The sequence below is a fragment of the Vulpes vulpes genome, chromosome 3, assembly GCF_048418805.1.
Source record: "Vulpes vulpes isolate BD-2025 chromosome 3, VulVul3, whole genome shotgun sequence".
Taxonomy (NCBI): domain Eukaryota; kingdom Metazoa; phylum Chordata; class Mammalia; order Carnivora; family Canidae; genus Vulpes; species Vulpes vulpes.
Window position 1 is genome coordinate 77,900,481 of NC_132782.1, and position 18,100 is coordinate 77,918,580.

Here is an 18,100-nt window from a genome sequence, read left to right on the forward strand (position 1 = left end):
CATTTTGTAAACATAATTAGTAGAATAAAATGAAAAGAATGTGTGGGTAAAGGGAAGCAGTGAAAAGCACCATTTTCCTGAAGGTTTTAGTCATAAGAATTATCAACTTAGGCTTCCATAGTTCTGATACTCAGAAAATAACAACCACAAAATAATAGTTCTGAAGGGTTTGCAGGGCATCACTTCTTTGGGCAAAGAGCCCAAAAAGACAACTTGTTTTTTGTTTTAAACTTGTCTATGATTCATGTTTGTTTGTACTTAAAAAAATCTCATTACAAGTTTTAAATTTTTTAGTTTCCTTTTAGTGAATAAGAAAGGTCACAAATAAGCTCAAAACAAAAGCAATGCTAGTGATGGGGTGGTCTTCTGGTCTTGGCTTGGTGTTTTGCATGGATCAGGTGCTATACCTTCCCTGGGGTGAGTTGACTTCCACTCCCAAGCAGTGGTTACTCAGTTCACTTCTAGCTCTTCCACCCAAATGTCCTGTCCCTGCTTTGCAAACTATAGGTAGCAGGGACCATCCGGTTAAGTCATCACTGCTTCCCCAGTACTCAGCACAATGCTTTGCACACAGGATGCACGTAACAAGTATTTGTTTAATTAATGTATAAATACATGAGAGATTGGATTGTATAGGGGGAAAAAAGGATTAGGTGAATGTAGCATCTCCAAAAATACAGTACACGTGAATTCCCTTGATTTTAAACTGTTTTCTGAGAAGGAAATACAGTGCTCTAAGTAAGTATCAACAGCATCCATATCAAACAAGAATAGTATGCTCCAGGGCATTCCTAAATGCACTTCCCAAAGCAAAACTTTCTTCACTTAGGTAGGTGTTTCAGACAGGCTCAAGGGAATAAAGGACAATAGATGTGTGATCCTGCACACTGGATTTGATTTTAAAAAGTCTTGCTGCATTTTCAATCCCATAAATGGTAGGCAGGGAGATCCACAGTAGCTATGGAGACAGCTCCTCATAGCAGTGATTAGCCATATAACAGCATCACCTGTTTTTGGCAACCAAAGCCCTCCACGGAGTAGAGGAAGGCAAAAGCCAACTTAGGTCTCTACCACCCTAGAGTTATGCCCTGGGGAGGTAAACTCGTTTTAGGATGAATTATTCAGAATCAACATGGGACTTGTTTATTTCAGGGTTTTCCCCTTTCGTGCAGATGTACTTTATCCACAAGCAGAGGTACCCCTCCAAACCCACCTCTCCACCTCCCCACACACATGTATCATCTTATTGTATACCAAAGAAAATTACATCCTTCAGGTTTCGGAAAACTCTGTTATACTTATTTTGCATATATATTGTACATTACTCAGGGAGCTGGGTGGAGAAGAGGGCTTTGTTGTGCATATTTGTTCTGGCTATTGTTTATGCAGGTCTGCCTGAATGAGGGAACAGTGGGTATCATTTCAATTTCTGATGTCAACATCAAATTACTTATTTAATTTCATGCCTGGCGAAGCATTGTATAGCTACACGCAGAATCATTTCACTTCATTTGTTATGCTGTGTTTTCGTGGCGATTGGCTTGCCTTCCAACTGACAGCTTTAATTACGACATGAATTTGATTGCACTGCCGAGGAATTAACATAATGCAACAAAGCATTTAAGCACCCTGCCTTATAACACCCCCCATGCACACACACAAACACAGACAGACACATGAAAGAACACAGACACTATATCCTCATGTACATTAAAAGTCCATTAGAGTTTCAGTATTTGCTAGAAAGCATACAGAAACTCATGGTCAGAGGCTACCCACATTTGTCAACCCACTATACTCAATCTCTTTTTCTAAAGAGTAAAAAGTTGGAGGCATTAAGCTGTGATTCCTGAATCTGGCAAAAAACTGTAAAAAACCCTTCTAATCTACTTTACCAAACATCCACAGCATTGACATCTCTTCCCCTCTTACGCTGTTCTCCACCATATTTTTCTTGGCTAAATGCCAGCTCCCTTCAATCATTACTGGAAAATTTGAACAGAAATATCTTTGAAAGAGGTACCTCCTTGTCCATTTCTACAATCTCAAGAATGTGGCTATGGTCTTATATTTTAGGACATTATCCCTGGTCACCAACAAGACCTCCACCATCTGATACAGACAAAAGAAGTTCTGAGACCAGCCACAGGACAGAAGTTATGGTTTTACTGATAGCTCCGGTGACATACATACATCCTGTAGGCCTTGCTGGCCAGAAGGCCCAGAGCAGTGTCAATACGTATGCCTAATTTATGTCTAAATATAGATGCAAATATTTGATAGCATTAACCTTTCTCCCAAGTCAGAAATTCCACAAATACCTGAAAACCATGGGCAAAGCCAGATTATGCTACAAAAGTAGATACATGTCAGAGACAGAGATAGCTCTTCTATTGTTTGAAATGAATTTCTTAACTATTAAGTTACAGATGTACATTTAGGGAGTGGCACCGACTTCTCACATAGGAAAGAGACAGACTCCAAGAGGTCAAAGGGCTAGGAAAGCAAAGAGGTGGTGATGCCTTGACCACTGAACCATTTGATGGAATCAGGTTCATTTCAACTTTCTGTGTTCTCCTTGTAAATATCTAATGAAAAGGGGTCTTCTTGTTGTTTTTTGCTGTAGAAAGAAGACAAACTCCATCCAAACTATACAGTAAAAATTACCATAAAATTTAGAAAAGGCAAAGAGTTAAAAGCTTGTAAAACTAAAGAGATGTTTTAAAAAAGAATGCAATGACAAAAAAGTGTCCTTGATTAAAAGCATCTGAAATAATACTACATAACCATGTTTAAGCAAATACTTCTGTTGAATAATGAAAAGGGCTTCATTCTTACTTCCAAATGGCAGAAATGCCAATTCATTCATATTTTCATTGCACGAGGTAGAAACGAGAGGTATAGAGAGATTTAGAAAACAGAGCAAGAGGGATGTGTTTATCAGTGAGAAGACAAAGGATATGAGGAAAAGCCAGCCTGCTGGCCATCTGATACACGATTTCGGGGCTCATTATAAGCCATCTCCTGTTTCACATGTTCTTTTCATTCTGCTGGGTTTTCTTTTTTTTCTTTCTTTCTTTCTTTTTTTTTTTTTTTTTTAGGTTTGACCACTGCTCCAGCAATCTCTGCAAATTACACACCTCGATCTCATTATGTTGCAAAGGAGAGCTTTCTTACAAACACATTCTGCCTCAATCACCAGGCTACATGGGCTGCAGAAATAGTAATGGGATGCACAGTTGAAAGACATTTTCCAGGAGGTAGTACATTGCTGCTGACATTCACGTGTGCAAGTGGATATTCATTAAACGCTCATTCTAGTCTTCTTCACTGCTCCCCACCTGGCTTTCTTTCCATCTCTGTCACTAAGCTATTATTGAAGCTCCTCATTAAACTCATGAAGTTAACATCTCTGTTTTAAAATCTTACTTACAGCAAGGGGTTTCAAAATTGATTATCCATCTAAAATAGATGTGCTCCATTCATTAGACATCTACACAGAGAGGCCATGGCTACTGTTACAGTTCTCTGAGTATGGGATGGATGTGTACTCTACCCCTAGATGAGGATATGTGCTCTGACCCTAGGGCCAATTTAAATAGAATATTTAAAAATTATTCCACATCACCAATTATGTCTGACTTCCTTGCCTACCCATCTTCCTGCTAGGCTTTTCTCTCTTGGGAGTAAAAAGCAGAGGATCATGCCAAGAATTACATGACCAAGTGCGTTTCTAGTAAAGGTCACAAAACAAGCTCATTCATGGATTTTCTGTAGCATATTAAAACACAATGACGGGGCAGCCCGGGTGGCTCAGCGGTTTAGCGCCGCCTTCGGCCCAGGGCCTGATCCTGGAGACCTGGGATCGAGTCCCATGTTGGGCTCCCTGCATGAAGTCTGCTTTTCCCTCTGCCTGTGTCTCTGCCTCTCTCTCTCTCTCTCTCTCTTTCTCTCTCTCTCTGTGTCTCTCATGAATAAATAAATAAAATCTTAAAAAAAAAAAACATAATGACAATTTTAAAAACTTGAAATCTTAATCCTAGGAAATGTGCCTTGCAGAAAGGATTACTAATAGCTAATGAAGACACCAAATATATTTGAATAGGAATTACTACTAGGGGAATTCAAGTAAAAACAGGCCTACAATTAAAAACAGAAATATCATATAATCAATTTCACTACTGTATTTATCCAAAGAAAATGAAAACACTAATTTGAATAGATATATACATCCCTGTGTATACTGCATTATTTACAATAGTCAAGATATGGAAGCATCCCAAGTCCAACTATAGATGAAAAGATAAATAAAATGTGGTATATTTTCAATGGAATATTAATCAGTCATAAAAAAGGATGAGATCTTGACATTTGCAACTACATGGATAAACCCAGAAGGTATTACAATAAATGAGAAAAGTCAGAGAAAGACAAATACATATGATTTCACTTAAGTGGAATCTAAAAAAAAAAAAAAAAAAAAAAAGAACAAACAAGAAAACAAGATGGACTTTTTTTTTATAGATTTTATTTATTTATTTATGAAAGACACACAGAGAGAGGTAGAGGGAGAAGCAGGCTCCATGCAGGGAGCCTGACACGGGACTCGATCCCGGGACCCCAGGATCAGGCCTTGGGCTGAAGGCAGGTGCTAAACCACTGAGCCATCCAGGCTGCCCAATGAGATGGACTCAAATACAGGGAACAAACTGGTGGTTGTCAGAAGAAAGGCAGGTGGGGGTAGAAGAGACAAAATGGATGAAAGGTACACACTTCCAGTTATTAAATAAATAAATCATGGAGGTGAAAAGTACAGCATAGGGAATATAGTCAATAATACTGTAATAATGCTGTAGGGTGACACAATTTTGTGGTGAGGAGTGCATGATGTATAGAATCATCAAATCAATATGCTGTATATCAGAAACTACTGGAACACCATATGTTAATTACACTTCAAAAAATTCTCCAGACAAAAAAGAAATAAACAGGCAAATAAAAAAATAAAATTGGCTCCTCAACTGAAAACTTTTATAATTTAGTACCAGAGAAGTTAAAAGAAAATAGTAGAAATTTTAGGGAACATGAAGGCTAGTGTAGGTGATATTTAGGGAAACGATTTGCTTTGCTTTTCTGTTTGTCATCATTCTTGTTAGTGACTGTTTTTGGTGTTTAATAAATAGATTTAATTAAAAAAAAAAGAGGGGGCAAAGGCATGAAGAAAGCATCAGGTATAGTCATGGACCCTTCCAGCTTCAGTTATCAACCCTCTGTTCCAACACACTTCACATGGTAACTGGCTCTCATCTACACTCAGTCCTTTCTGGCTTCTTTCCCTGACTGCATTCTTGGTCTTATCTTTATCTGTTGTTTCATATAAAGGGCAAATAAACATTTTAAAGCAAAAATTATAACAATATTTCTTTTACTATCTTCCAGGGGCTTAAAAAAAGAACACATAGTGGGTTGAATAGTGTAACAGCATCCCTCTAAAATTCATATCCATGTGGAACCTCAGAATAAGACTGTGAGAGTTAACTTTATGTGCCAACTTGACTAGGCGCCTGGGTACCCAAATATTCGGTCCAACATTATTCTGGGCATTGCCATGAGGGTGTTTTTGTATGAATTTGACATTTAAATTGACAGACCTAGTAAAGCATACTGCCCTCCCTAATGTGAGTGAGCTTCATCCAAACAGAACAGAAACAGAACAAAAGAATGAACATTCTCAGATTAAGAAAGAATTCTTCCATCTGATGCGTGCGAGCTGGGATAATGGTTTTTTTTTTTTTTTTTTTTTTTTACTGCTTCCAGACTTCAATTGATAAGTGGATTCTTCCTGAGTCTTTGGACTGGAATTATGCCATCTTGATGACCACCAGGTCTTCGGACTCAGTCTAGAACTAACACTGACTTCCTTGGTTTCCATCTTGCTGACTACAGATCTTGAGACTTATTGGCCTCCATAATTGCATATGATTATACACACTATTGGTTTGGTTTCCCTTGAGAACTTTAACTGATATGATGACCTCATTTGTTATAAGTGCTACAGAAGTGAGCACTACAATGACCTTATTTGGAAAAAGGGTCTTTGCAGATATAATTAAATTGAGGTCATACTAGGTTAAAGTGGTTCCTAAATCCAGTGACTACTGTACTGCAAGAAGAGAGGACAACACATAGATAGGAATGGAGCAGAAGGCCAGGTGAAGACAGAGGTAGATATTGGAGGGATGTAATTATAAGCCAGGGAATACCAGATACTACCAGAAGCTAGATGAGGGATCACGGCCCTGCTGACATCCTTGATGCTGGAATTTTAGCCTCAAAAACTATGAGGTAATAAATTTCCATTATTTTAAGCTAGAGGTTTGTAGTCTTCCATTAAAGCAGACCAGGAGACTAATGCCATGCCTAGCCTCCTCAACATGCACTAGAAGACACCATGTGATCAGACCCTGTGCTCAGTCACTATATTCCAGTTGCACTGGCCTGTTTTCTTTCTTTCTGCACATGTCATGCTTGCTCTAGACTCAGACTCTTGAGCTTGTTGCTCCTGATACTCAGGATACTCTCCCCACAGATCTTCACAGAGCTATTTCCTTTTCTTTATTCAGGCTTTGGTTCACATATCATCTACAGAAAGGCCTTATTCAATCACCGTGGTTAAAGTTGCAACACGTGTCCTTTCACCCCTCATTACTATTTTATCTACCTCATAAAATGTCTTCTATCAGGAATAGTTTTACTGTTTGCTCACAGGTCTGCTGTTTGCCTCCCCCAAAAGAAGGGAAACCTCATGAGGACGTAGACTTCATCTTGCTCATCAGTCAACTTCAAGTGCACAGAACTATACCGGACACATTTAAAGTATCCAAATATTTCTGGGCAAACTGCTGATGCATCCAGGAAAACACATAAATACATGGTTCTGGAATAGAACGGGGCAGAACCAAACTTGTCAGAGAAAAGGAAAACCCAACACAAATTTTTAAAAGAGAGAGAAGAGAAGAAACAACATCAACAGGACTGGATTAGATCAGATTTTCTTCTTAACTACAGAGAAACTGAAGGGTGGTGTAGTGTGGCCCATGCTTGTTTCTTCCTTAAACAGCAGCAAGTCAACCTGGCACAGAGTAAAATCTCTTTAAAGGTTTGGGGTGAGGGTGGGAGGTAAGGAGGTTAGGACACATGCTTGCATGAATGAATGACGGCATGGTAGAACCCACAAACGTGGGGAGTTTTGGGGTATCTAAAAAAGATACAGAAACAATGCCTCAGCCAATATGTTAATGGTCTACATGGCTTCATGTAGAATCGGGTCTACAACCCGATTAGAGAACACAGCACTTATAAGAATTCAATCCTTTTCAAGATTTCCTGAAATGTTTCAATTCCTTCCATGTCTTAAGCCCTTAAAAAGTATTAAATATTTTTCTCCCGACCAAAAATTCTACCCAAAATTCGTTGACAGAGAAATGAGCCATATCCATACACTCATTTCAATAAAGCATTAAAGAAATTTGCTTCCATAGATGGTAGAAAGAATTTACTAGAGAAAGTGACATTGGGACTAGCAGAAGGGAAAAGAGAAAAGAAAAAAGATTAAAAAGAATAAACAAAGATAGGAAGTGTATCCTATTTAAGAAAGTGCATACTATTTAAGAAAAAAAAAACAAGGTTCAGAGGGACTAAGCATAAAGTACAGAGATGGGGAAGTAGAAGGAGGGTGGGAAGGAAGATGAAGGGGAAGCTTCAGACTTCCTTGTGGATGGCTCTGCAGACACTCCTCAGGAGTGTGGACTTCATCCAAAAGTATCTTAAACAACAGAGTTTAATTGCAAGCCCAGATCTTGGGAAAACAACCATGGAAGCACTATGGAGCACAGTGCACAGGACAGAGAGAAGAGGATGATATCAGTGAGAGGCCACAGCACTCCTCCATGTAACAAATCGTGAGGCTTCTAAAGTATCAGTAGTGTCAAAGAAAATGTAATCAGATTCAAATACCTCTTTACAAATACAGTCAACAGATAAAGGAAAGTCACTAACTAGACAAGATAAGTGAGTCAGAGGAAGTAGCAGAGCGTGACTCTGAGGATACGAGCTCTGGGATCCAACACCAGGACAGGGAAGTAAGACGGACAGTTCCAGTTTGAGAAAAATAGGTTGGATGGATGGATGGATGGATGGATGGATAGATAGATAAATAAAATAAAATAAGGAGACATGATATAGTGAGGATTTTATCTAAGAGGAAGAGTCATGATCGTCAAGATTGAGACAAGCACGACTTGTTATATTGACACTTAAAAGGAATTCAAATTTAAAAGGGCAGAGGGGCTTCTAAATCTGAGGCAAAAGAAAGGATAAATATTTTTGAGCACAGTGGATGTGCCAAGAACTGTGCTACATTATTCAAATACACGGGGCCAGGTGATCTTTAAAAGAAGACCTACAACATAGGTGAAATTATTCACCTTTTATGGAAAAAGAAATCAAGACTTGGAAAGATCAAGTTCTTTGCTTAAAGGCACACAGATAATAAATAAACTGCTTTTAAAACTTGGTTTATTGGGACGCCTGGGTGGCTCAGCAGTTGAGCGCCTGCCTTCGGCCTTGGGTGAGATCCTGGAGTTCCTGCATGGAGCCTGCTTCTCTCTCTGCCTGTCTCTGCCTCTCTGTGTGTGTGTCTTTCATGAATAAATAAAATCTTTTAAATAAATAAATAAATAAACAAATAAATAAATAATAAATAAAGTTGGTGTTTTTGTAATGAATGCCTAGGATCAGTTTATATTTTATTGACTAATCACAATTTCTAAGTGAGTTTAGCCCTAAATCCTGACAACTTCTTCAGATATGAATCTTTGTGTAAGTCAGAAGCAATACTGTCTCTCTTGAATAATTCATCATGAATATTTATATACTCAATTATTCCCCTTAACTTTTTCCTTAGTGACTAATCTAAACAAGTTACTATGTCTCCTTGATGTGGACAATCTAAGAGTCCTTATAAACAATTATTCCCTTCTGGCAATACAGTTTGGGAATACGTAATTTAGAGAAGCCAAGCACATTTGGTTTTAAAGCTTTACTCATGAGTCAAACACTCCAGCTATGCTGGAATTCTTTTTTCTTACTCTTTTTTGCCTGTCCAGTTCAAAATAACTAAGCTAGAATAATATAATATCTTTATTAGCTACACTTGGGAATAAATCTCAATTGTCAAAGCTTCTAAAAATAACTAAAGTGAATTTATTTTATTATTTTTTTTTCTAAAGTGAATTTTTAAAGGGGAATTTTTATCTCCGCTGAAAAACCAGGAGTGGGCAAGATGGACTAATTGGACAAAACCTTTCTTTCTCCTTTAAACAAAACCTTTCTTTCTCCTTTAATGTATAAGAAAGTATTTATGAAATCTATTAAAGCAATTATTATTTCTGTTCACTCCCAAAGTATTTGATGTGATTACACATGTATATAAATTCACCAAACGGTATTCAGCTATCAACTTCATTGTATCTGAAATGCAGAAGAAACTCAAAATGTATAAAGGAAAAAATAAATTATGGAGTCAAAAAAAAAAAAAAAACAACCCATGAACTAATAAAGCTTCATGTGCTTCACACTTAAAAAAAAATACATTCTCCCACCTAAGAACAACAAAAAGAATCAGACAAATGTATAAGAAAAGGATTTTAGAAACTGAGCAATAGTGACTGCAAGACCATGATCAAGGGAAGACACATGAGATGACCCTGAAAATAGCCCCAGCTTACTGCCTGGAGAGAGTTTTCACGCCATGGTGGGGTTGTTGAGGGGTGGCCCAGATAGAGCCCAGAAGTACTCCTGAGTTGGGAAGACAGAGTTGATAACTGAAGGAAGCCAAAATGGCTAGAATTTGTGAAGGAGAAAATGGGAGAGAAGAAAGCTTCACAGGGACAGATTCGTCCAAGCTGCAAAAAGGTTGCCTCTGGTCCTCACCTGAATCCAGAACGGCACTTTCTGTTAGAGAGAAGGACCCCAAGCAAGGGGAACACCCACTGGACAGGAGCAGGCGGTCAATCCCCAGAGCTCACTCCCACAAGGCAGAAAATTGCTGCTATTGCCACCAGCTGGCAAGGTTTAGAAAAAATCATGTAATCCATCAGGAATTAGGCAGAGTATTCAGCACTGGGGGAAAAATTAGCTTTAGCCTAAAGGCTGTTCTGGTTCCACCCAAGAAAGCATAAAACAAACCTCAGAAAAATCATACTGTTTCCAAATGACATAATTGCATCCCAGAATAAAGCTCAAGAAAATTTTTAGAAACCAAAAATATACAGCACCCAACAAAGAAAAACTCACAATGTTCGTCATCCCCCCAAAACTGTCAAGCCATGCAAAGGAGACAGAATAGAATAATCCATAATGAGGAGAGAAACCAACCAACAGAAACAGACATGGCAATGATGACACAGATGACTTGATTAGTAGACTGAGGCCTTAAAATAGTTAATAACTATTTTCCATATGTTCAAGGAAGTAATGAAAGCACAAGCATGGTAAAACCACAGAACAAAACGAGTAGTGGTCTTTCACTCAATCTCCTCATTCTCTGAGAGTCATTAAAAAAACTAGTTACTAATTCCCTTTTTAAAAAAGTAGGGGTATTTTGTTCTTCAAAATGCTGTGTGAGTAGGTGTTGCCTTGGTATCCAAAAAAATCATTGTGTGGCTTGACTTCTCAAAGGCTTTCATCTCAGCAGATTTTGGATGGCAATTGGTCTGAGGTTAAGAATTTGCAGCCTTAGAACTGCTCATGCAAAGAAATTCAGTGGCTGGAGGTCCTGGAACATCTCACTAAATGCCAGCAACTTCTTTTTTTTCTTTTCCTTTTTCCCTTTTTTTTTTTGTCCTTTCGCCTACTTTCATATTTGTTATGTTGATACTGTTGATATTATTGATATTATTGATACTGTTGTAGCAAAGGTATGAATTTTAATAACTAATACACAACATGAACTCAAAGTATTGCATGCTGTTCTTGACATTATATGGTTACAGCACTAATTTTTTTTCTACATTATTCTACTGTGGTAAGTATATATATAACAAAGTCTGACATTTTAAGCCATTTTTAAATGTACAACTGAGTGGTATTAATTACATTCATAGCACTAGGGATGTAAGTTTTCAAAACTATTTCATCATTCTGAACAGAAACTTTGTAACAATTAATGACTCCGAATCTCTCATATTATCCCACTCCCATGACTGGTCCCTGGTAACTCATACTCTACTCTTTGTCTCTAGGAATTTGCATATTCTAGGCTCCTTATATAAGTGGAATCAGGCAATATTTGTCTTTTTATGACTAGCATCTTTCACAAGGTTCATCTATGTTGTAGCATGCATGAGAACATACCCCTTTTATGACTAAATAATATTCCATTGTCCATATACGCCACTTTGTTTATTCATTTATCTACTGATGGGCATGGGATATTTCTACCATTTGGCTACTGTAAGTAATGCTGCAATAAAAATTGGCATATAAATATCTGAGTAACTATTTTCAAGGTGGTGGAGTATATACCTAAAAGTAGAATTGGTGGGACATAGATAATTACATATTTAGTTTTTTGAGAAACCGTCAAGCTATCTTTCACAGTGGTTGCACCATTCCATTGTCATCATCATGTACGAAGGTTCTAATTACTCTATATTCCTGCCAACAGTTATTCCTCCCCATTTTTTTTTATCATAACCACCCTAGTAAATGTAAACGGACATCACATTATGATATTTTTTCCTTTTTCTCTTTTCTCATTATGATTTTGATTTGCATTTCCCTAATGAACATGATGAGCTTACTGGCTGTTTGTATATCTTTTCGCATATGTCTATTCAAGTACTTTGCTCATTTTTGAATATTAAAAACACTTATCAGTTATATGATTTTCAAATATTTTCATTCAATAGGGTTTTTCACTTTCTTGATAATGCCCTTTGAGATGAACAAATGCTCCTAGTTTGGATGAAGTCCAATCTTCCTATTTTCTCCTTCATTACTAATCTTTTGGGGGCCATATCTAAGAATCCACTGCCAAATTCAAAATCAGGAGATTGATCCACATTTGCTTTTAAGAGTTTCATGATTTTAGTTCTTATACTTAGGCCACTGATTCATTTTGAGTTAATTTGTGTACATGATATGATGTAGAGGTTCAACTTACTCTTTTGCATAAGGAAATCCATATGTTCCAGCCCCATCTATTGAGATAATTCTTTCCCAAATGCATGGGACTCAACACTCCTTAAGCATCAGTTGGCTAGAGATGTATGGGTTGATTTTTAGACTCTCAATACTAGTCCATTGGTCTATACACCTATCTTAATATCAAAATTATACTGTTTTGATTACTGTAGCTTTACTGTAAATTGTGAAACTGGTGTGAGTCTCCCAACTTTGTTCTTCTTTTCCAAAGCTGTTTTGACTACTAGGGGTCTCATGTCATTGCATATAAATCTGAGTATCTGTTTCCTCATTTTTGCAAAAAACGATATTGGAATTTTCAGAGGAATTGCCCTGAATCTGTATATTACTTTGGGTAAAATCTCAATATTAAGTCTTCCTATCCATGAACATAGACTGTCTCTTGCCAATTTCTTTTGATCTAATGGAAAGTGAATTCAGGGCAACCAAACAATCTCAATGACTGTACAATATTGTACACTCTTGTCCTCTGACTTAATGTGGCATTCATTTCTCCATGAAAGTATGATTAACTAATCCTGGAATAATTTCTGTCTCTCTCATGAATAAATAAATAAATCTTAAAAAAAATAAAAAACAAAAAAGTAAAAACCAAACAAAAGCTCAGAGGAGCAACTTAAATATTTTTAACAACTTAGGTAAGAAATACAATTTTATTATTATAATTTATAGTTCCATCACAGAGTTAATTAAATATATAAAAACACAAAGAAATATTCTTATACACAGACATACCTACAAGCAAAAGATGAATTATATTCTTTGTTCGTATAATTGATATTAAACCTTATTAGAAGATTAAGCAATTATCTATAACTAAGATATTAAGTCCTATAGAAATAGTTATACTTCATTCATTCCACTTAATTCTTTTAAGAATTCAATGTTCATATATCAAGTCTCAATCTAAAGCCCTCAGACTTTCCTGAGAGATGTGTCTCAGGACTGTTCACCATGGATGATGGAAAAATGGATAGGAGTGGACTTTAGGGAATGACGTAATGTGCTGTAGTGAGCTCCAACCTTCTATGCTTATGAACATCCCTCAGTTAAAAAAAATTTGAGCAAACTTCTAAACTACACGTGTTTATAAATTATATACTTGATCTACTACTCCCAGCTCAATAAATTATTAGTTAAGTTTCATTTCTTTTGTTTTAGACAAAAAAATAAATAAGTTCTAATATATTTTTCCTGTAACACCCTGGATCATCTTGTACACCAAGATGAAGACAATTGCTTTAGAGTATTAAAAAAAGCGGAAGATAAGTGGTGAAGGTTTTTGCTCCTTATTATATGTCTTAACTCTGTTTACTCTTCTTGAAACTCAGAGATTCTGAATTGCCATCTCTTTCTTGAGAGTACTGTATCACTTAATCTGTTAATGTTCCTTTATTGCTATCACTAATAAAAATTTCTCCCCATTTGATCATTTTATAAGAAAGCTTCCAAATGCTACTTTCAGAGTCTAGAATCCCATTATATGACATTATGTTAGAAGAAAAGAGAGCCCAGAGGATCATGTGGTTCTCGAGTATGGCAAGGGGAAATCTGCCCTATTGGCAGATATGAGGCTGGAGAGTAGTCAGAGGCAGGTGTGTCAGGGGGCTGACACACCTCAAGAGGTATGAGATATTATCACAAGGATTTTTCCTTTGGAAATCAGTCAGGAAATAATACTCCTTGCCAAATAACTGGCTGGTTACTCATCCCTTCCAACAGAAATCAAATGGAGACAGGAACTATCACCAGTCTCATAAGCAAAGACTTTACAAAAAGCCCAAAGTTAAATGATGTCATTTTCTAGTGGAAGCACTGTCTGGACTACTTTCTTCATTTGCAACACTGATAATGAAAGTGTTATCAATTTCCTTTGAATCTTTTTGTTTCTAAGGTGACAAGTACTCCCACCCATTTCATTATTTGTTAAATCACATTTTAGGTCACACTAGAAAATGGAATGAAACCATCAGGTCAGACTCAAACAAGTATGCTGAGAGAGGGGACACCATAATGTTTCCATAGACTAAGTGATAGAAGAAATAGGAGTGTTGGGAAGCTGAGACTTGACCCCAGGGATGGGTGGTCTAGTGGTTTTCTTTGTTTTTAACTTACATCACTGAGTCTTTCCCGGGAGCTGCTCCTGTGGAAGCCCTTGGATTCTCCACTGGCGCTGTCACTGTCACTGTCCCTGCAGCTGTTCTGGCCTGGCTTGAGCTAAAGGCAAAAAAAAAAAAAAAAAAGAGGAGAAAGAAAAAAGTCAGTGGTGTCTTCATACAACTGTTACTTTGCCCGTGTTCTTGTCAAAAGTGAACAACTTAAGGTCCTGTGTTTTAACATTCTTCTCAGCTTCTCAGTAGTGCCAGGCAAGCTGCCATAGGAAGAAACATGGAGAATAGGATAAGCAAAACATGTACCATAAAATGTCAATGTAAGTAAGAGTGAGCAACCATTAAAAACAAAACAAAACAAAAAAAAACAGCTGACAAAAATCTAACAAAGGTCTGTGAATCTGAGAAAGTAATCTTCCCTCAGATTTTTTTCTCTGTTCCACTGGGAGTTTTTTTTGTCAATAAAAAGACAAAACAAAAAACAAAAAACAAAAAAACAAACAAAAAACCCAAAACCACTGAATTAGCTAAAGTCAGATTACACCAACTATGGTTGCTCACCTTATTTTCTGTCCATCTCTGAAGAAAGATTACAACAAAACAGAACAAAAAACAATCTTCTCTTAGGAGAAAATGATGAGATGCTTAATTATCCTATCACCATTGGGAAGACAATGATCCTGATTTGAGACAACCTTCTGGAGGTCTCTTGGCAGGTATTTTAGAGTACCCAGATTAAGATTTATAGTTTAAATATAGCTTAAGTAATTAAGCCACCACTCATTCAACAAATAGTATTAAGTGCTATGTTTGGGCCTGGTTAGTAAGAGCTTGAAATATGATGCTAAACAAACAAAAAGTCTCTGGTCTTCTGAAGCTTACATTTTAGCAGTTTTTGCATATTTACTCAGCTCTGATTTTCATGTTCAGAAAATTCAACACATTTACCAACTCTGATTTTCCATCAAAATGAATAAACACACAGAAGTGAAAACTGCCAGTCTATATGAGACTATAAGACATATTCATATGGACTGTTAGCCTATGATGTCATCATCAACAACCACTTTTGTTCTCAATCTAGCAGACGAAAACTGCATGACAAGCAAATGTAACAACACAAACACCAGAACACCAAAAAGTTGCCACTGACAAGAAGAAAAGTAATCTCTGAAGCCTTTGATTTTAAAAGCAGATTGAGCTCATATGGCTAAGAAGAGAGGGGAAACACTTGATGGGAGAGAGGCAGAAAGCAAAGGTAGGGAAAGCAACATGCTAGGAAATGATCAGAAGGAGTCTTATCTGAAACAGAGGTTTCCTTCTGGGAAGAAATAGGAAGAAACATTACAGAGGGATGCATGGATCAGACATGGGAAGTCTCAAACAAAACATAAGCCCCGGGATCCCTGGGTGGCGCAGCAGTTTGGCGCCTGCCTTTGGCCCAGGGCGCGATCCTGGAGACCCGGGATCGAATCCCACGTCGGGCTCCCGGTGCATGGAGCCTGCTTCTCCCTCTGCCTGTGTCTCTGCCTCTCTCTCTCTCTCTCTGTGACTATCATAAAAAAAAAAAAAAAAACATAAGCCCCATGCTCCTGGGCAGGAGGAAATTTCAGAGAACAGGTTATAGGTAGCAAAATTTTTGCCTGCAGTCTTTCATGTGGCTCTGGGGCCAAGAGGGAATGTGAACCAAGACAAATGGAGAATGAATCTGAATCCACATTCTATCTAATGTGCCTCTTTTAAAAACTGCAGTTCAGATCCCACTTTGGGTCACACCATCTAAAAAGCTGTCCCCAAATCACCACTATATAGAGCATTCTTTTTGCTTTCAGGCTTTCTACAAATCCACTTTTATCACTTTCTTCTAAAAATCCCTTTCTCCAGACATCTTCTCTAATGGAACCCAGAAAAATGATACTCATTTTAGTTTGTATCCTCCTGGGCCCTTAAGTGCTTAGTTTTCTTCTAAATTACTGCTAAATCTGCTAATTCTAAGTTAATTCAGATGCAAGCTATATGAGCCTTTTCTTATTACTATGGAATAAAAGTTCAGAATATTGTCATTCTCTTCAAGTTTTCATTTTTATACTTATAATAAAGGTGAATTTAATCTAAAATGAACATTACTTTCTATTTCCTGAACATGTCATGTCCATTTCTGTCCTGCATCTGTCTATTCACACTAGATTTCCTCAGCCTGTAAAGCTTACATTTCGGGTCACATTGCTTTTAAAGCTCAGATATGATCCACCATGGTCTTCAAAGAGCTCTTTCTTTCTATGCTTATTTTTTGATATGCCTTCAAAGTTTAGGTATATATGATACAGTATATCATTCTTCATTAAATGCCTTGGATAATTATGATACATTTTCAAGTTTTAAACGGCTTACTATTAAATAAATTTGACGGACCATAAAATCTGTGTGTGAAGTGGACACTAATTTACAGGTAATGTCATAATTTTTATCTCCCTGAATCTCTGAGTTAAGTAAAAACGGGTAAAGCTACCTCCAATGTATGAATGAGGAAACAAATAGAGCAAATGATGCACCCCAAATTAGGTAAGAGATCTAGGACTCAACCCAGATCTGTACTGCTTACTGCTCTCTCCATTTTGCTTCTTAGAACCCATTTAATTTTTTTAAAGATTTTATTTATTTATTCATGAGAGACACATAGAGAGAGAGGCAGAGCCATAAGCAGAAGGAGAAGCAGGATTCCCTTAGGGAACCCAATGTGGTACTCGAGCCTAAGACCCGGGATCGCACCCTGAACTGAAGGCAGAGGCTCAACCACTGAGCCACCCAGGTGCCCCCTTAGAATCCAGTTAGATGTTTAGCATTTCACATGCAAATAATGAGTCTGCAGTATATTAGTATTCTCTATAGAATATGTTTTTAATATATTTGTGGTATGTGACTTCACAAAAAAAGAAATCTTGTAAGGTGCTATTTGATCAAGAGATGTTTATAAAACTCAGTCCCTCAACTTAGATGAGAAATAAACATCCAGCAGGGAATTAACAGTATAAGAACATGAAGACTCCTCCTGATATCCACCTGGCTTCCCAAAATCTGGCCATTGCATTTGGGTCTCTTCCATATTTCTTCATGGAAGGAAAGTGATGACTTCAACAGGCCTGACAAGAGACTTCAGTGTCTCTGCCATAAATCATCTGACTAAATGTTGATCTAGGCTGAGGGCAAAACCCAAAAAGGGCTGAGATGAAGCAGCTTCCTGGCCTTCTCTGTGCCCTGCCAGCAAAAGCACTTCAGTGAATTCTCCTCGGAGAGCCTTACATAAAATCCACCCCCACACTACTCCTTTCTCCTCCAAAGCCAGGCTCAAGTTTAAAGGAAACTTAGGATTTTAAGCTGTCAGACAGCTCAATATTTCAAAGAAATGGATTGACTACAGTAAGTACTAAAGCTAAACCACAAGATTTCAGGCAAAGAAGTATTCATTCCTAATCCCATGAATACATTTAAAACTGGCATTTTCAGCCATATCCAATGGATCATTTGGGGTAGCACAACTAACTTAGAAGTTGTAATCTTTCACCTGAAATTCCTAGCTATTCCCTACAACCAAGAGACATTACAAAGGCCAGGTGCTGGCTTAAACATTTAAAGACCTAAGAAAAATCGATCTGCTTGCATTGATTTGTCCTAGCATCCATGCTGGCTGTTGTAAGAAAGCTTTTGCTGTAACAGATGCAATG

General features: G+C 37.4%; 1 protein-coding gene across 2 annotated transcripts in view; it reads right to left on the reverse strand.

The window, feature by feature from the left end:
* Nucleotides 1–18,100, reverse strand: part of AUTS2 (activator of transcription and developmental regulator AUTS2) — a 1,128,195-nt gene that overhangs the window by 604,104 nt on the left and 505,991 nt on the right. For both annotated transcript variants that reach the window (XM_072752804.1, XM_072752803.1), the window contains exon 3: nucleotides 14,383–14,484. In XM_072752804.1, the coding sequence (XP_072608905.1) occupies nucleotides 14,383–14,484 (102 nt within the window). The remainder of the gene's footprint in view (nucleotides 1–14,382; nucleotides 14,485–18,100) is intronic.